The 18,742-nt window shown below is 37.6% G+C and overlaps 4 protein-coding genes across 11 annotated transcripts; 2 read left to right on the forward strand and 2 right to left on the reverse strand.

Annotated features, from left to right (window-relative positions):
* Positions 133-2,085, reverse strand: LOC109946555 (probable serine/threonine-protein kinase PBL15). Its single transcript, XM_020554796.1, has 5 exons — positions 1,701-2,085; positions 1,334-1,478; positions 1,074-1,201; positions 809-932; positions 133-719 (listed from the first exon to the last, which is right to left on the reverse strand). The coding sequence occupies exons 1-5, from the start codon at positions 1,956-1,958 to the stop codon at positions 322-324; spliced, it is 1,053 nt and encodes a 350-aa protein (XP_020410385.1). The 5' UTR covers positions 1,959-2,085; the 3' UTR covers positions 133-321.
* Positions 3,182-5,949, forward strand: LOC18792004 (4-coumarate--CoA ligase-like 1). Its single transcript, XM_007225695.2, has 6 exons — positions 3,182-3,604; positions 3,731-4,312; positions 4,411-4,600; positions 4,813-4,958; positions 5,104-5,171; positions 5,268-5,949. The coding sequence occupies exons 1-6, from the start codon at positions 3,182-3,184 to the stop codon at positions 5,503-5,505; spliced, it is 1,647 nt and encodes a 548-aa protein (XP_007225757.1). The 3' UTR covers positions 5,506-5,949.
* Positions 7,366-12,374, forward strand: LOC18792130 (squamosa promoter-binding-like protein 2). 5 transcript variants are annotated; one of them, XR_002271549.1, is made up of 6 exons: positions 7,366-7,560; positions 8,987-9,735; positions 9,970-10,109; positions 10,644-10,907; positions 11,233-11,634; positions 11,913-12,374. XR_002271549.1 is itself a non-coding variant. In XM_007222736.2 (5 exons), exons 2-5 carry the CDS (start codon positions 9,044-9,046, stop codon positions 11,580-11,582), a joined length of 1,446 nt encoding a protein of 481 aa, XP_007222798.1. In that variant the 5' UTR covers positions 7,366-7,560; positions 8,987-9,043; the 3' UTR covers positions 11,583-11,813. The 5 variants fall into 5 exon arrangements, 3 of the variants coding, with proteins under 3 accessions (XP_007222798.1, XP_020418931.1, XP_020418927.1); XR_002271551.1 differs by lacking the exon at positions 7,366-7,560 and adding an exon at positions 7,567-8,768; XM_007222736.2 differs by lacking the exon at positions 11,913-12,374 and having other exon boundaries at positions 11,233-11,813.
* Positions 12,311-16,802, reverse strand: LOC18789274 (ranBP2-type zinc finger protein At1g67325). 4 transcript variants are annotated; one of them, XM_020563353.1, is made up of 10 exons: positions 16,682-16,802; positions 16,467-16,512; positions 16,105-16,220; positions 15,609-15,882; positions 15,326-15,396; positions 14,973-15,024; positions 14,763-14,872; positions 14,480-14,504; positions 14,212-14,363; positions 12,311-12,641 (listed from the first exon to the last, which is right to left on the reverse strand). In XM_020563353.1, exons 1-10 carry the CDS (start codon positions 16,688-16,690, stop codon positions 12,618-12,620), a joined length of 879 nt encoding a protein of 292 aa, XP_020418942.1. In that variant the 5' UTR covers positions 16,691-16,802; the 3' UTR covers positions 12,311-12,617. The 4 variants fall into 4 exon arrangements, with proteins under 4 accessions (XP_020418942.1, XP_020418938.1, XP_020418947.1 ...); XM_020563349.1 differs by having other exon boundaries at positions 14,480-14,507; XM_020563358.1 differs by lacking the exon at positions 12,311-12,641 and adding an exon at positions 13,591-13,953 and having other exon boundaries at positions 14,480-14,507.

Below are 18,742 nucleotides of genomic sequence, written 5' to 3' on the forward strand. Positions count from 1 at the left end.
AGAATTTCGCTATGTGGACAATCCAACAATTGGAATTGGGTTCTAAATGAGACCTAAGTTTGGGAACGAAAGATTTTGTGTTTTTAGTGAAGGAAGAGAGGAATTCGAATTTGAGACATCTACTTACATTAATAGGGGAATCTGGAATCGTTGACATTGAATATGAGATAAATTTTATAGCTACAAAGTCTCGACGACTAACAGTTCTACATCATATGTTGAAATTGAATGAAGAAAATCAAAAGAGAATTAGGTTACAAGCTAATCAAAGTTTTGTCCACCCCATGGAAAACACAATGCTAAGTGCCACATAGTTTCATTTCACGTGCCTCCTGCATGGTTGCCAATGCCGTGAAATGTCTTTTCTCTTTTGTTAGGCCTGGCATCACCAAAGCGTTGAAAAACCAGTAAACCCTCAAGAAGCTCAACAGCTTTCTTAATTGTAGGGCGGTTTCTTGGGAAGAATTCAACACAACGCATTCCCAGCTCTGTAATTGCAAGACCATCTTCATCAACGTAACCCCAGTCTTCCTGCAAGCTCCTGTGGACAAGTGACCCATTGGGCTTGTATTCCTTCTTGGCCCAGTACTGTACTAAACAGTCCAGTCCCAAATGGGGGTTTTCCACACAGACTGGCTCAAAGCCTCTCTTAGCTATTAGGCCTAAGAGAATCACACCAAATGAAAACACATCACAGCTTGTGTGCCAAAAACTACCACCTGAAGAACAAAATGGATTTTACTTTTTGCAAAACCGAAAGTATGCATGCAAAACAGTGACATATAGTTTTGGCTTTTGAAAAAAGCACCTTTTGCAGTGAAAAATGGATCAACAAAGCCAATGGAGATTGGTATCTGCTTTTTTAGTGTGGTCATTTCACCAATGATTCCTCCAGTAATGTGTCCAAAATCAAATAATTTTGGCCTGCAATCCTGAAAATCAAAGTAGAAAAAGATGATTAAGATGAAGCCAGCAGATTGCAAGAAGACTTAAACAAAAGACAAAAACTGAAAGGATAGAAAGGTTCAAGAGCTTTCACGTCTGAATGAAAATGAAAGGCAGTAGGTCCAAACCCAATCCAGCATTATATGAGATGCATTGATGTTCAACACCAAATATGGCTTGTCCTGGTTGTGTAGAAATTCAAGGAGGCGTGCAAATTGGAGAAGCACATTGAGCCTCTGAACCCAGTTGAGATAATCTGTATGGGGTCATATCAATCTTTCCATAGTAACAAAAAACTTTGCACAAGTTTCTTTTGAATTTCAACATGTTGCTTAAAATAAATAAAACCCATAAGAAATTGAAGCTTTAAAACATAAACTGAAGGCACCTTTCACTGTCAAATTATGCAGAGTATCCCATGGATTGAGGTCATAGACAACAGCCTTGACTTCCTTTTCACAGCAATAACCAATCAATTTCACCAAGTTTGGATGACCATTTATACTTGGATGTGTTAAAAACTGAACTTCTTCCTGCAATACAAACCAACCCAATAATAGCCTAAACCTTCCAAAACTAAAAAAGATTTGCAAGAGAGAGAGAGTTTTAAGTTTTGATACAATCGATATTATACTTTAAACTAATCTAAACTATGGGAAGAGATTCAAACTCGGGTGCAGAGTGGGGAGCAGATCTACTCTAGCCAACTTGGCTAAATCCATGTCTACAAGATAGTTTTAAGTTTTAAAACTTACCTTAACCATCAGAAACTCATCATGTATGGATGTTATGCACCTTGACTTCTCATCCCATATTTTGACTGTAACGGCTCGAGCTTGATCTGTTCCAATAAACCCTAGCTTAATCTGTCCTCTATATAATTTGCCAAACTGAGTAGCTCCAATCAGGTTGTTCTGGTGAAAACCATTGGTGCATGCTTTCAAGTCCTCTGCTGTAAACTCTTTAAGCTTTGCTGCACAATCCATCATGTTGCTAAGTAGCTCCTCAGCCATAAGCCAAATTTTAAATGATAAATTCAGAACCAAAATATATGGCAAGGAAGCTGGTGGGCTAATTATAATAGAACTAGCTCCTTATCTTCTCCTCTGTACATCCAACTTCAAATTTGAAGATCAAGTTCACAACATATCATCCCAAATTAGTATTAGACTTATTCAACAAGATGTCACTTGTGATTTATATATGAATTTTCTATTTTGTTTGTCCTTAAACGGTGTCGCTTTCGTTGTGATGTATCCAATGGTTGACTAATACTGATTCTACGATCCAGTTCTTGAATCTACTCGCAGGATTTTTAGGTTCATTATAATATTCAAGAATTGCAACTCATACTTTGTAAACAAAAAATAAATAAAAATTCTTTTTGTTTGACACCACGTACAAGTTGGAAAATGGAAACAAAGCTATAAAATAATCATGATCATAAGATAGAGAATGTATAAACATCGAACTTCGAATGGTACCTGATTCCATCACTTCACACCAAAGCTAGATAAGTTTTATGCTCTGTTGTTCTCTGTCACAGAGCAAGCCTAATGGTGGAGGCTACAACAACAACCATGTCCTATACAATTATGTATGGCTAAGGCTACAACAACCATATCCCAATTAATTTAATGTAAATCCTAACTCATAACAAATTTACCTAATTCGGCTCATATAAAACCTAAAGCCCTTAACAAGGGACTTGTAACTCAATTGGTTAAAAGCATTTACTGCTGCATCTGAGGTTCTAAGTTCAATTTCTTTTCTCCCATTATCGCTGTATAAACAAAACAAAAATTAAAAATCTAAAGCCCTTAATCATATAATGTATATTCTGTATAGCTAAAAGTACAATCACAATAAAAAGGGGTAACTGGTCAACTATAAGCCCAAATAATATTCCATAAAATATAATGTGATATGTTGCAATAGAAAAATCTCAAAATATGGAACATAAGCATAACAGCATTGCCCTGAAGTTGGATAGCTTGAGAAGCTCATTTTAGAATGAGTGATGCTATCTTGTGACAGATACATGATTTAACAAGTTCTCACCAACCAAAGCCCATGGAATATCTCACGCTCACTTGTTTCTTAACAACATCTTCTTCTTTAACTTACTAATCCCATCTTCATTTTCCTTTAAAACCTGATACTAATCCCAAGGAAATTCTCACCCTCACTTTGTCTTCCTTCAAAACACAGGGCAACTCTCCATTACATATTCACCATGGGAACTTTTGTGCACAACTCAGCCCAAGATGAGGAACATATTTTCCGAAGCCGAGCACCGGCTGTCCAAGTACCTGATAATGTCACATTGCCAGAATTTGTGCTTCAGGATGCAGAATTATATGCTGATAATGTTGCATTCGTGGAGGCGGTGACCGGAAAGGAAATTACTTATGGGGAGGTGGTGAGAGACACTAGGAGATTTTCCAAGGCCTTAAGGTCTCTTGGCCTTAGAAAGGGGCATGTGGTGGTGGTTGTTCTCCCAAATGTTGCAGAGTATGCCATAGTTGCTTTGGGAATAATGGCTGCTGGTGGGGTGTTTTCGGGAGCAAATCCATCAGGGCATGCATCTGAAATTAAGAAGCAGGTGGAGGTAGCTGATGCCAAGATCATTGTAACAAATGGTGCAAGCTATGAAAAGGTAACGTTATCAGATCATAGCCCCAGTACTTCTGTTAATAATGCAGGCAGCTGTGAGCATATGAAATGATAATTTATAGTGCAATTTTAATTCTAAGCCTTTGTTTTGAGAATTTGAGATGTGCAGGTAAAAGGCTTTGGGGTACCAGTAATTGTGCTTGGTGAAGAAGTTATTGAAGGTGCTATGAATTGGAACAACCTGCTTGAAGCAGCAGACCGTGCCGGAAACAAAATCAATAAGGAGGAATTGAAGCAGTCTGATCTATGTGCCCTTCCCTTCTCATCAGGCACAACAGGACTGTCGAAGGGTGTAATGCTGACTCATCGAAACCTAGTAGCCAACCTCAGCTCCACACTCTTTGGAGTAACGCCGGAAATGATTGGCAAAGTCACTGTCCTAGGCCTAATTCCATTCTTTCACATCTATGGGATCACTGGAATATGTTGCGCGACGCTTCGAAACAAGGGGAAAGTGGTGGTGATGGGAAGATTCGAACTTCGGACATTTCTTAATGCATTGGTCTCACAAGAGGTCACATATGCGCCCATTGTGCCACCAATCATTTTGAACTTGGTTAAGAATCCAATAGTTGATGAGTTTGATCTGAGCAAGCTCAAACTCCAGGCCATTATGACTGCAGCAGCTCCACTTGCACCAGATGTCCTCAAAAAATTTGAGAACAAGTTCCCTGGTGTCCAAGTCCAAGAGGTGACAGAAAAACAATGCCCTTCATTTTGTAAGTGCTGATTTTAACAGACAATTGTGTGTTTTTTGGCTGATTCAATTGTGCTTATTTTTAATTGTAGGCATATGGATTGACTGAACACAGCTGCATCACACTCACTCATGCCACACCGGGTGTTATGGCAAAGAAAAACTCGGTTGGGTTCATTCTTCCAAATTTGCAAGTCAAATTCATTGACCCTGACACCGGCCGATCCCTCCCCAGAAACACCCCTGGTGAACTTTGTGTCTTGAGTCAATGTGTAATGAAAGGTAAAGGAGAGAGATTGATTGCATCAATAATCTGATGGCCCGTGTTAATCACATGTTGATGTGATTGATGTGAACCTTTTCTCATACAGAAGTAAAATATGTCTGTCCTTTGTTAAGCAACATAATTTGTATTGATATTGTCGATAATGTATCGATAATATATAGTGTACTTAGAACATGCATATCTCATGTCATAATAACTTACTTTGCAGGTTACTACAATAATGAAGAGGAGACTGCCCGGATCATCGACAATAATGGATGGCTTCACACTGGTGACATTGGCTACATAGATGATGATGAAAATGTCTTTATTGTGGATCGCATCAAGGAATTAATCAAGTACAAAGGTTTCCAAGTAAGACCACTAATTATAACCCCAGATTAATGAAAGTTCACTAACTCAATGTCATGGATTTAAAAGTTGCGCTACTGATTAACTAGACTAATTCACATTTTCCCAAAATAGTTTCTAAATTAATTATGTCATGCAAAATCTGAAGGTGGCTCCTGCTGAACTTGAGGCCATCCTTCTGAGCCATCCCTCAGTTGAAGACGTTGCAGTAGTCCCGTAAGTATCGAAATTCGATTGATCATACATTGTTGTTCAGAAAGAAAATTACTGCAGTTTTTGTTGAGATTAAGGTGTTTTGGGGTTAATTTTCAGATTGCCAGATGAGGAGGCAGGGGAGATTCCAGCAGCAAGTGTTGTTTTAGCAGCTGGTGCAAAAGAGAGTGAAGAAGACATTATCAAGTTTGTGGCCTCAAATGTTGCTCACTACAAGAAAGTGAGAGTGGTGCACTTTGTGGACAGCATCCCAAAATCACCCTCTGGCAAAATTATGAGAAGGTTGGTCAAAGAGGCCCTGATAGAGAAGATCAAGGCATGCAAGCTCCACACCTAAACCTAATTAAATCCAGTCTAAAATTAATAACATGGTTTTAAGCATATATAACAATGGAATTTGAACAACAATATATGTATCCCATCCAACAATCCAATCTAACCAGCATCACCAATTCACTCGATTCTTCATCTGTTATTATCAAATTATGCTCTACCATAATTAATAATTAATGAAAGCATCATTATACCAGCAAACTATGCATAAAAAAAAAAACCACAAGAAAAAAGATTGGGAGATGGGTAGGTGGGCTGGTTGGTTGATGGGATCTTAAATTTTTGAACATGAAGAATTTGACTGATAGCAAGTGTGTAACAATGATTATTGACTGCTAATCTCGAATGGAATTAACTTCTCAGTAATTCTTGGAGAATTGACTTTGCACCAACGACCACACTATCAGCCTAGTAACTTGTCCATGCTAGGGATATAAATATCATGGGACCTCACGATCATGTCCAACTCCAATCTGTGTAGAATCCTAAAGCGAATAAGGTCACTTGGTGTGCACTTGCCCACGTACCTTGATGCAGAATCACACATATTGATATACCAAAATCAAATCAAATCAAAAAATCAAATTCTTTCCTCCCTAGAAATAGCCTCCACCATCAATAGAGTTGCTGTGTGAAAAATTCAAATATGTTATAATGGGAGTATATTACTTTAAACTAAAGTATAAACTCGCTTCCTCATCTCAAATAACTTTTTGAGTAATAATATAACACAAAATGCCGTGAGTTAATAACATTATGTGACGGAATTTCTCCTTTATAGACAGAGTTCATTATTCCAAAGTGTATGCGGCGTCGGTTAACTTCCACCGGATTCTGAAAACAATGAACAACAGTGAACGTGCCCACGTGGACCCTTCTCAGCATGAGATCTTGAAATTCGATTTAATTAATTGATCTGATTAGTTAAGTAATTGTTTCCATTTGCCAACCTCAATCCACACGAACTAATAGTTTAATAGACACAAGTTGGTTTGCCAAAATTAGTTAATTATATCCGATGCTAAATTCAATATATTTGTGTAAACAAAAACAAAACCCAACTCGGCTCTCTTTGTCCAACGAATAACTTATTTTTATTCTTTCAATCACATCCCATGTTGATTTTATGTATCATAATTTATAATTAGTCCTAACATGGGGACACTCCGCCCATTTCTTTTATGTTTAGCATCGTCGTCTAAACTAGTCCAACTTGTTTATACAAGACACATTCCTAAGTTTACTTTCCTTAAACAAACAAAAATTCCCAATTAAAAAAACCCACAACATGACATTGTTAACGTCTTTTGCCTTTTAAACTTTAACCTAATTTTTATATTACACTGACTGCAGTCATGCAAATATGTTTGGTAAGGTAAATTTTTTGTTTTCTCTACCATTTAAATAATAACCATAATAAAATGGAATGAAACTTGTAATGGGCAATTAGGTTGACCAAGATAGATTACAGTCAACTTTATGAAAAAGGAAAATTTTCTCTAAGACAATCATACCACATAATCATCATATTTACGTAGTATAAAGAGATGTCAACTAATATTATGATCAATAGTAACTCACTCGTATAATAATTTACGTGATGATTATGATAACGTGATACAAGGTTTTTTTTATAATTGATGAACCGAACTCTCTCTCTCATTTTTTCGGTTAATTTTATTCTTTTAATACAAACGATAGTCTAAATACAAATACTACCAATGATATCATGAGACCAATGATATTTAAATTAACGTCATTTTCCATTAGACACTATTGGCTCTTTTGTCGGTTTTGGTGGCTGCTTTGCGTTTACTGAGAAATGAAGGGGGCTATAAAATAAAGCTGCCAAAGACCCAAAAGCAAAGCAAAAGTTGAATTTTACAGAAACAAACACAATATGAGTGTGGGAGCAAATGGCGGTACGTCTCTGTGGTCTTTTTCTACGATGAAAGATTGAAACTTGGAAAAGGAAAAGGAATGGGAATGGCAGGAAATGCTTTTCCCTTCTTTTTTTAATATCCCAAAAGCTTCTCTGCAACCTTCCACAATCCACCAAGTAAGTGTTACTAATATTGAGCTCAGCTCAGCTCGCAATCATTTTTCCCTTTTGACTTTCTCTTTTTTCATCTGTATCTCTCTGTTGCTTGATATTCCATTACAAAAGTTGGATTTTTTTCTTCACCCTTTAAGCTGAATGAAATCGAAGAATATTACTTATCTGCATAAGGGGATTTGGAATTTTCGGAAAACGACGAGTAGCTGTGGTTCTGGTTCTGCTGATTTCAGATTTATATGTTTTTTTGGGAAACAAGAGAGTAATTATAACGAATCACGATCGAAGCTGCTGAAGTTTCTTAATTTGGGGAAGCAATTTTTAAATTTTTTGGAACGCCTCTCTCTATATTTCCATATTTAGAGGTTCGACTTTATTGGGGGAAAAAAAAAAGTTTTTTGTTTTATTTTCTTTCATCTTGTACATGAAAATTATTGATCTTTGCTGGACAGGCCTAAATGCAATTTCTTTGAGGGGTCTGGTTCCAGATATGAAAAACCCCAAAATTGTTATTCGTGTTTATGGGTCAATCAATATGGTTTCGTGGTGACTAAAGAAGGAAGAGGCTTGGAGGGGTTTGTTGGAGAAATGGATGAATTTCAGAGCAGTTGAGGTTAAAGTGTTAACGTTAGTCTGCTAGGCTGTAGTGTAGTGAGTGGGGCTTATTCAATGACCGACTTTCAGAGATTGCGATGTTATTGAATGTGAATTATTGGAGCTAAAAGGTTTGTAAAGTACAAGCAAGGTATATGAGAAAAGGTGGCGGTAATAAGTAAAAGAAAAAAAGATTATTAGAAATAATTGAAGAGAGAGGGGGAGAGAGACAGATGTAATATATACATACATGTATAAAGGTGGTAAATTTCAGCTCAAAATTTGCGGAAAAATGGGGAACCCTTGCCCATCCTTACTATGGCTCTGGTTAGTTGTAGTTTCTGAATAGGTGGGGCTTGTTAAAAGTACTAGATTGAGAAGTAATGACTTGGAAATGTGGAATACAGTAGGTAAGGTTTGGATTTATGTAATCATTTTCTTTGTTTTGGTCGAATGAAGTAGATGGGGATTTAGCTGCAGAAGATTTACGGTTGGAAAGTGGTTTCTCTGCCGTGAGATGCATCAGGCAGTTTTATATTTAATTCCTTGGCGTGCATAGTTGGGCAGATCTGAGCAGCCTTGCTTCTTTAAAGAATTCAGCACTGTTTCTTGCAAGGGTATTTAGGATTTGCTTTCTTTTACAGCTTCATGCTCCACCACTGCAATATTCATGTTCTTGTTCTTTGACAAAGTTTAAGGAACTTTGTATTCTTTTTGACAAAGTATAATGCAAGGTTATTAGTTAATTAATATTGTAGTGTATTTCCACTCCCATTTTCTTGCTTCATATATGCTTGTGTATATACATTCTTATGTTGTGGTTATATGTTTGCAGCATCTGGTGACCAGTTACTCAATTTGCATTATCCGAAGACGGTTTTGAAGTAGTTTTATGAATTCTGTGTTGCTGATGGAGTGGAATGAAAAACCTCCTTCACTATGGGATTTGGAGAACCTTTTCATGTTTGGTGCAAAAGTAACTGACAATCCAAAGAAGTTACAACCAGCAGACTGGGGTATTGAAGGGGAACGAGGAATGAACTCTGAATCTTTCTATTCAACTGGGGGTGATGGGGGCAGTGGTGTTTCTGGCTCTGATTTAGGAGATGGCTCATCAAAAAGTTCAAAATCAGCTTCCGTCAGTTCTTCAGTTGGGGAAAGTAAGAAACCCAATTTCAACCTTGACGCTTTTGAAGGTTTCCCGAATGATTTCATTCATAAAAATGAATCAGCTAAAGCTGAGGCCCTTGGATCTTCTCCAACTCATGAGGTTTCAGCTGGGTCGGGTGAGCCACTGCTCAGTCTAAAGCTTGGTAAGCGGATGTACTTTGAAGATGTTTGTGCAGGAAATAATCCTAAATCCTCTTCCCTTTCTGTTATTTCCTCGTCAATGGCAAAGACAAAGAGGAGTAAGTCCACTGGTCAGAGTGCATTTGCACCACACTGCCAAGTTGAAGGCTGCAATATTGATCTGTCATCAGCCAAAGATTACCACCGTAAACATAGGATTTGTGCTAATCATTCCAAATCTCCGAAGGTCATTGTAGAAGGGGTGGAACGTCGGTTTTGCCAGCAGTGTAGCAGGTAAACCTTGTTAGAGACTTCTTTTATGATAATGAAACCCAGCAATTACTTGTTTTCTGATATTTACTTGTTTGTTCCTCCTACTCTAGCCTAAAGATCGTCTAGATTATCTTGCTTATCTGTGTCTTAATTGCAACAATGTTTTGTTCTTTAATGTTCAATTAAAATGAGCTTCAATTCCTTCTTGGCTTCAAACATAGATCTTAATATGCATGAATCCTTTGTATGTTAAAGGTTCCATGGCCTTTCTGAATTTGATGAAAAGAAGCGAAGCTGTCGCAGGCGACTTTCTGATCACAATGCAAGGCGCCGCAAGCCACAGACAGAAGCACTGAGAAATCCAACAAGGCTGTCCTCATCACTGTTCAGTACAGGTTTTAAACTCATACGGAAATTTTGTTCTTCATGCTTCTTACAGACATACATCAAATCATGATATAGGATGGAGCTAACTGCTTTTGATTTAAACAGTGTTTTGATAATTGTTTTAGAGTATTCAAGAATGCAAATAAGCATACCAGGGTTAATTCTCCCAGCTAATGATTAATTTGGGTTTGGTTCTAGTTAGGAATGAAAATGAGGCTTACCTAATTTATCTCGCACTTCTTGAGCTTGAGCTTTGACCAAATCAAAATATGAATAAGTGAAACCTTTGCAGAAATAATGCCAAAGGTTTATTCTTTTTCCTGTGAAAATGAATGAAACTGACTGGCCTCATATGGAGATTCAACTTCTTGACGGGTCACATGCGTTTCTATTGTATATTCTTTAATTTGTAATTGAGTTATTTAGTACAGATCCATATGAAGCATCATTCAAGAGACCAAATACTATTAGGGTCATTAATCATATTGTTGTTATACCATAGTTATCTGTTAAATTTGTGCTGATTTTGCTTACCTATGCAGATGAGAGGCAACAGATGAGCCTTGTTTTGGACCAAGCCCCAAGTGTTTACACAAGGCATCCCTCAAATTTAACATGGGATGGCACCTGCAGCTTCAAGTTCGGACAAACGAAAGAATATTTTCCAAAGCCTGCAAAAGGAGGGGGCACTGGCGGGCAGCTGAATTTGGCCAACAATGGAATTCCAAGTTCAATAACAATGCTGTATCATGATTCTAGTGGGCTGTCACCTTCGAAGGGCACTGCCGCTGAGGTTCTCAACCGAGGTCTGTTATACTTCAGAGTGTCTTATTAATCATGATAAATCAAATTTTTATCATTTGCTATTTGTTAGTTCAACTGCCTGACATGAACCAGTCACTTTTACCCTCAATCCTGTCTTAACATTTGTTTGTTTTTCAACATAAGAAATGTCTGGATTCTCCACGGTCGCCAAAAAGCCAAATGAAAACATTGCTTGAACATTGCCAACCAGTGCTCCTGTTTGCTAATCCCAATTTAAGTGGAGCATAGATAATTGTAGATTCATAGTTCATAGATCGTTCGTATCTATTAACAGGTCATGTAACTTTTATTTGGTGATGTTTGCAGGTGCTGAAGAATCTATGATCTCTTTCAACCTAGGTGCGACACAGGATTTTCATCGTGCTCTCTCTCTTCTGTCAACAAGTTCTTGGGTTTCAGGCGAGGCAAAACCTGTTGCACTTGATAATAATACCAACCAAAATTATCAGAACAACATCCCTCAACCTGGGATGCAAGCAATGACCCAAGGTTTGCCGGTCTCATCAGGGTACTGGCAAACTCAACATCTATCCCTTAATACCCAAGAAGCACATGTCTCCCACTCACACAGTAATGGCAGCAACCACTTCCATCAGGATCTTCATCAGTTCAAAGGCCCCTATGAGTTTGGTTCTCAAACCAACCAATTCAATTAAATTCGACCCAAATGACTGTTCTTTTTTCCATATAAATGTCACCCTTATCAAGGTTAGTTCCTTCACCAGAGTTTGTATCTGCATTTTGCCCATCTGGTCTCCGGTTGTACCTATTATGTTAATAACTAAGATTTGCATGTCCACATTCAAACCGAAATATCTAGATTATGGTTTCCATGGCCATTGGTTTTTTTGGACACCTTTATGTTGATGATTTTGCAAATTATGATCCGTAGCTATAGCCTATATATGTCTAAGAAAAAGAAACGGGTACACTGATAGTGGAGCCACTGATAACAATGTTGTTATTGTGTGGTCATTGTCTCCCAGGAACTCAGCACTGCTTTGGTTTTACAACCGACAAGGTTTCAGATCCTGCATTGTGTGGTTGCGAATTCAAGAGCTGTGTTTAATTTAATTTAGATGTACCATGTTATGTCATAAATAATTTAGAACTCGGCACTGCTTTGCTTTACATTATGTGGAATTTGTTCTTATCCTCTGCCCGACCCAGAATGTTAAATGGAGGAACATTGGACCTTCCTCATTTTAATTTGTTCTGACGACTGGTACATCAAATTGAAGGGTGATGGATGACCCATATGGCCCTTCCTGAGCTCAGATTGCTTGCGAGTTTAACATCAAAGGGAAAGAATCCATGTCGTCATTTATTTTTCCGATCATAGAGGGGACCGTGCATGTACATAAATCTCTTGCCAAGAAGACCATTTGAATGTGCATGTATTATTTATTCTTCTGATAAACAACGGTTTTGACAAATACTTTACAAAATGGGTATCCAACATAGAGAACCAGGAAGCCAAGCTAATGCAATACTCAAAACAAAACTGATTTCTGGCCACAAGGTTCTTATCAGCAGTGCACAGCCGTGCTGTTCTCTATGTGGCGCCGACTCATGCTAAGGCACCCACCAGCGCCTGCCCACACCACCTGTCAAGTCTGCAACTTCGTCTTCCAACAACCAACTCCAACTCCTTGTGTGGAAAATAGTAAATGTAGATTGTAAAAATGAGCTCACCGCCATGAGAAAAAGCTTACCTGTCACCGGAATATATCCCAGTATGTCTCTATATCTCCATTACATGAAATTTCTCCTCCCGCCCATTATGCCATTAAACCCCAAAAAGAAAGAGAAAAACAATATTGTGCCCAGCGCTATCCTATATTGTTAAGAGGAAAAAATACCTCATTCTTTTGTAAAAGTAACTATAAAAAATTGAGAAGAAATCGGCTTGGTTCATTTTAAGTTCAAAAAGATATAATAACAATGTCATTAGAGTATGTTAAGTGGGGGAAGAACTAGATCTGAAATCCGAATGTGAGGAATAACTAGGTGTTATTAACTGTAAAGAACATCTACTTTGGGTGAATAGAATCACCTAATCCCTAATATTGTATGTAGCAAGAACCAATGCCTCCATAGCACAAAGATGCAACATATTTAAATAAACCAAAACCAGGAAATTTATCTCTCTTCTTTTTTTTAAATGATCCATGCTAAAATTAATCAAATTTCACTCAGAATCTTCAGACTTGCACCAGAAGGAAGACCTATACGCAATAAGGACCCCAATTTCTTTGTTGTATACGAGAAATCTATATTTTGTTGAGGCAACAAACACAGGGAAAGATGTATAATAGGGCACTCAACAGCCTGACAAGTAAGGCATGAAATCTAACGCTACCTCTCCGGAAAGACAAGCAAAATGCCTCTTGCTTAATTCTTTCGGGTCACGTTAATTTTAAGGCCACAAGACTAACGACGACTAATGATGTGAAACTACCAGGACACGAGGAATGGGCAACTCAAAAAAGAACTACATGCTCACCCCTTACAATCAACAAACCTTCTATCCCCAGTTCTAACACCATGAGACCTAATCAACCATACCTGGGGGCTTCATATGCTTCTAGCAGAAGCATCTGTTAAATCATAGATACTTCAATGACATAGAGACAATTTGACATCATATGAAAACCAGAAAAGAAAAAAAAAACAGCAGACTATAGTAACCTTTTTAGCCAACTGGTAACATATCTTACGCGGTAACATACCCACCAGAATAGATGAGTTGATTCCAAAAGTAAAGGGTCTAACTCATAGAAACCAGAACCAACCTGTAAAATCTTTGCCAGAAGGTACTGGCTGACACAAAATGCATTGTATGATCCACAAAGACCACAAATACCATACCAGTTAATACAACTTGACACAGATCATGAAAAGGTAGAGTAACTCGATAACCGCTGCAACATGACGACGACAAGACTGACTTTCAGACACCCATATTGAGCAATGCTGGATGACAACTCTGGACCTTCTCAACCCTCAAATATGTCCTAGTACTCACTGGAACAGTAGACAATTATAAATTAACCGGTGCACTGGATAAATACATAAAGAAAATTAAAGAGCTAGAATCAAAATCCATCTACAGTGAAAAAATAAATCAAGCATTGAGGGAAACCTTAGAAATTGATCCATTAACACATATATTTCAGAAAATATTATGCATATCAAGTTTGTAACGTGTACACAAATCACCAAAAACAATGATGATTCCAAACAACCAATAGAGATCGAGAGCAAATGTCTAATACAACAAACCTGATCATTTTCATCCGGGGCAGGTGAAGGGGACTTCTTTGACTCGGCTGGTTTATCTGCTCCACAGTTCTGTCTGTTACACTTTGTTCTGAATGGATAGTTTATGTTATTACATTTCTCACACTTCCAGCTACCTTCTGGCATTTTTTGCTCTGGAAACCAAAATTGTTATTGAAGGTAAACACAAGGACAAAAAAGTTCAAAGATTAAAGAACAAACGAGGAAAAAGCCATCAATTAGGTGAAAATGAGGCATGGGATCAACTTACTAGAATTTTTGTCATTCTTTGCAGCCTGCTTTACAAGAGAATACATCGCATGTCAGAAAAATCATAAATATAGAAAATTCACCCGCAAGAAAGACATATAAATAAAACATACAGAAAAGAAAGGAAGACTCGCAAGAAAGACATATAAATAAAACATACAGAAAGAAAGGAAGACTTACACATATGCATATGTATAGAGAGAGAGAGAGAGAGAGAGAGAGAGAGAGAGAGAGAGAGAGAGAGAGAGAGAGAGAGAGAGAGAGAGAGAGAGAGAGAGTGAGACCTGAGATCCAGGCTTTGGGGTATTGCACTTCCTCATGTTGCAAACAGTTCTAAATGAGAAGTTGATATTTCCACATTTTGGGCATGTCCAATCATTATCACGTGTAGCATCTAAATGTGCAATAAAATTGAACAATCAATGATCATTTAACTTAAGTTTTCCATGATGTCCAAAATGATTTGATGTTCACAGGAAGACTAAATTACTAACCTGCGCCCTTCTTTTGAGATTTATCATCTGGATAGAATCCTGGCCTTGGCCCCTGCACAAGAAAATTATACATAAATTGTACAACATCCAAGGGCATGAATTCTGTAGCAAGTTCACACAAAAATTATGGATCCTGTGGACTCTGGAAGGATGATATAGGAAAATTTTCAGATCCCAGAGAATACCAAATATAGTAAAAGGATGGATGGCATTATAAAATAGCAATGGAAACTATACGTCAACAAATTGTTCCAGGGCTTGACGATGCCTAAATATATAGCATGAAAATCCAAAAGCAAATGCATACGAGCTAGTACCCAATTCTAACAATAACAGTAGACTTTTGTACATACCATAGGACCAGGGCCCATGGGCAGACCCAGGCCATACCGTTCCATCATAGGGGGCATACCATACATTCCACCTGCAAGATTAGAGAATAACGAATGAAGAACCATAAGACACTAAAAACCTAAATGGAACCAACACAAGCAAGGTTACAGCAACATGGGAATATCACAGCACTGTAAATGGGAAAAAATTAATAAGAAAAGATTCAATGTACTAATATATCCATAACCCCAGCAAGGAAAAAAAATCAGAATCATCACAAAGGGATAAATGAACAAAGCATACCATTTCCAATCATGGATCCGCTAGAATAAGGTGTTGGTCCAGACAAATGCAGAGGTCTGTAGGGGCTGCCTGTAGATAGGCGGCTGCCGTAGTTGTAATGATATGCTGATCCCCCAGAAAATGGAACATCATAGGGTGGAATAGATGATCCATTGAAGAGAGAGGAACCATATGGTGGAACACCAAGATACATTGAAGAGGGTGCAGCAGAACCCACATAGGGAGCAGCAGATGAGTAACCTTGTGGGGCTTGGAAAGGCTTAGCAGCAGATTTCTGAAAAAGTACAAAACTTGATCTTGATATCTATATATAATAGAATTAAAATATCAATCCTCTAAACATAATATACAAATCTTGAAACCATCACATTCATAACCCTTGAAATAAAAACGGGATACTAACATGTCAACCAAAATTAACAAAAAAAAATTATTGTAACCATCACACTCAGCAAAGTAACATCAGTGTTTAGGACAGTTGTGGTCGGACTCTTACTGAATTATGATCCGCTGGCCTTGGCTGAGTGCAATTACGCATATTGCAAGTCGTTCTAAAGGAAAAATTAACATTTCCACAGCTAGGGCAGGTCCAATCATCTTCCCTTCTACTACCTACAAACACCACATATAAGAATAATGAACTCCAAAATCATAACATCGAAAATTATACACATGGACTAAATCCCTAAAATACACATTCAAAGCATAAGGAAGCAATACACGCATATATACATTCCAGATCTTCTACTTACATAAACTTTGAGGCTCACAGGCAAAAATTATAATGCCAACACCAAAGCCGAATCAAAGGGACCTCAATGCACGAAAAATTAAAATTAAAATTATAAAAATGCATACCATCGGTTCTAGCACGCTTGGCTGCTGAAGAATTTCTGTTGTCAACCTGAACACCAAGAAATACGAAGCTTAAAGAAACCAACTTCGTCCGGCGCACTGAAAACCCTAACTATGGCTTCGTCGCCGTGATTTGGGGAAATCCCCAAATGTAAAAAAGAGAGGGGTTGAGAGGAGAGGAGAAGCTCGATAAATTGAACGAAATGGAAGATGATTACCTGAGACATATCGGCGGCGAGATATTTGATTCGGATTCGAGTGCCAGGAGAATGCAATTTGCCCTACAACAGACACGACGGTGGCGTTGGGGATTCTTGAGTCTCGAGTCTCGAGTCTCGACAAAAGATATTGTGGGGTTTCTCTACGCGCACCGTTTCGCGTTATTACGTGTTGGTTTGTGGGTCCCGCTATGATGGACGGTCCAGATGAAACTGACTAGGATGACCATTGAAAAAGAGTAACGCGTCCACTTAAACATGTAGCATCTTTTGGAGGAATTGGAGCCATTTTTCATTCCTCCAAATCACAACACATATGAAAAGAAACTAAAAAATCATTAAAAAATTTAAAAGATTTATATCTCTAATCACATGTCAAATTTCAATTAACATGTAAATACAAATAGCTACGTTCTATTAGAAGCATTATATACATGCACCAACCGAACTTTCGTGCAAAAAAGGCAAACTTACCATTTTAGAGTATTTTAAAAGGAAATGTTAAATTATCATGTGGACATTAAATGATTTAAAAAAAATTAATTTAACCGAGTAGTTAAATTCATGTAAAATTTGAAGGCTAGAAAATATATGTAAAAAATAACATATCAAAAAACTTGATGTCAAATATTCTTTGAATATTTTTTTAGTCATGTACGGATCCCACTATCATTTACTATATTTAAAAAATTTATGCATTATATGGGCTCCATTTGCTTTTAAAAATATAATAAAATAATAGAATATTTGGCATTTCGGGTTGAGTTAAATTTTTTACTAAAACTGGGTTTAGTTCATGGAAAAAAAGGCTTGGGGATGAGAAATCAATTGTTTTCTCATGTTTTGTAAGTCGAGGCACATGAAATGATTGCCTAGAACAAGGAAAAATAAGAGGTGATGGGGAGAATGTAACCTTCCTCCCCCTTTGGGTTTCATTTTTCCTTCACATGGAAAACTTGGGGAAAATGAGCCATCATTAAATGCATATTTTTCGTGACCATTTGGTGCCATTAACAATTTAGAATTCCAATATAGCATTAAATGTTTTTTTTTTTAATTTCATATAAGTATAATTTAAAAATTAAACAAATTTTGTTTTACATTATTACGCAAACCAAACATAGAAAATGAAATAAAGTGATATTTTCTGGTTACTTTCCCAGTGTTACCAAACGTGGGAAATGAATCTTCCATTTCTCATCCCTTAGAGCACTTCCACTTGTGGCGGCCAACACGGGCAGAAGGCCCCTCAGCCCCCAACATCCAGCTCCGTGGCAAAGGCCAGCCCAGGTAAGGAGTGGGCTCCATCAGCCTGGGTTTGCTGATGTCAGCATTACATCAGCGATCAATTTAAATACCAACAAAAAAATTTTAAAATACCAAAAAAAATAGAATTATTTTAAAAAATAAATACCTAGCCATGTTCTTCACTTCCCACACCAAAACTCCACACAAATTCCTTAGTTCATATCTCATGTGAATAGTATTTACCTTTACTTGCCATGGCAATGGGTGGAAAAACAAAATAAAAAATGGTAGGGCATTCACTATTCACGTAAATAGTGTTTGCCTTTACTTGCCCTTATCCTTTGTCATGACACCATGGGTTGAAGTGCTCTTACAACATTTTCACCCATTTGTCATAGCAAAAAGCAAGGGTTGTTACTATTTACATGAGTAGTGCTTGCCCTAGTAATTCTTTTGTTGGTTTTCTATCCATTTTCATGGCAACCCAAAGGCAATCACTATTCACATGAGATATGAGTAGAGGAATCTGTATAGAGTTTTGGTGTGGGAAGTTAAGAATATAGCTAGGTATTTATAAATAAATACAAATTTGAAATTTTTGGTATTTTTTTCAGAATTTTTTTCGTTGTTTACGTCATAGCCATCATGCAACAGCTTGGGCTGTTCTTGGCTTCGGGCTTGCCCGGACTTGGTGGAGTCCACACCTTGCCTAGGCTGTTTTGTATCGCTGAAAACAGCTTTATAGGGCTAGGCCCCCTCTTGCCCAGACTGGGGTGCAGTGAAATGCTCTTAAGAAAAGACATATGAAATTAT

This window comes from Prunus persica, chromosome G1, assembly GCF_000346465.2.
Source record: "Prunus persica cultivar Lovell chromosome G1, Prunus_persica_NCBIv2, whole genome shotgun sequence".
Lineage (NCBI taxonomy): Eukaryota > Viridiplantae > Streptophyta > Magnoliopsida > Rosales > Rosaceae > Prunus > Prunus persica.

Excerpts from the sequence above, each read along its gene's own strand:
- LOC109946555 (XM_020554796.1), bottom strand. The coding sequence starts at position 1,958 with ATGGCTGAGGAGCTACTTAGCAACATGATGGATTGTGCAGCAAAGCTT. Across the intron at positions 1,479-1,700 it reads ATGAGTTTCTGATGGTTAAG|GAAGAAGTTCAGTTTTTAAC; the intron begins GTAAGTTTTAAA and ends TTTGTATTGCAG. Across the intron at positions 933-1,073 it reads CTCATATAATGCTGGATTGG|GATTGCAGGCCAAAATTATT; the intron begins GTTTGGACCTAC and ends TTTGATTTTCAG.
- LOC18792004 (XM_007225695.2), top strand. The coding sequence starts at position 3,182 with ATGGGAACTTTTGTGCACAACTCAGCCCAAGATGAGGAACATATTTTC. Across the intron at positions 4,601-4,812 it reads GAGTCAATGTGTAATGAAAG|GTTACTACAATAATGAAGAG; the intron begins GTAAAGGAGAGA and ends CTTACTTTGCAG. Across the intron at positions 5,172-5,267 it reads GAAGACGTTGCAGTAGTCCC|ATTGCCAGATGAGGAGGCAG; the intron begins GTAAGTATCGAA and ends GTTAATTTTCAG.
- LOC18792130 (XM_007222736.2), top strand. The coding sequence starts at position 9,044 with ATGAATTCTGTGTTGCTGATGGAGTGGAATGAAAAACCTCCTTCACTA. Across the intron at positions 9,736-9,969 it reads TTTTGCCAGCAGTGTAGCAG|GTTCCATGGCCTTTCTGAAT; the intron begins GTAAACCTTGTT and ends TGTATGTTAAAG. Across the intron at positions 10,908-11,232 it reads CGCTGAGGTTCTCAACCGAG|GTGCTGAAGAATCTATGATC; the intron begins GTCTGTTATACT and ends TGATGTTTGCAG.
- LOC18789274 (XM_020563349.1), bottom strand. Across the intron at positions 14,873-14,972 it reads ATCTCAAAAGAAGGGCGCAG|ATGCTACACGTGATAATGAT; the intron begins GTTAGTAATTTA and ends TTGCACATTTAG. Across the intron at positions 12,642-14,211 it reads CCCCGGATGAAAATGATCAG|GTAAGCTTTTTCTCATGGCG; the intron begins GTTTGTTGTATT and ends TTCCGGTGACAG.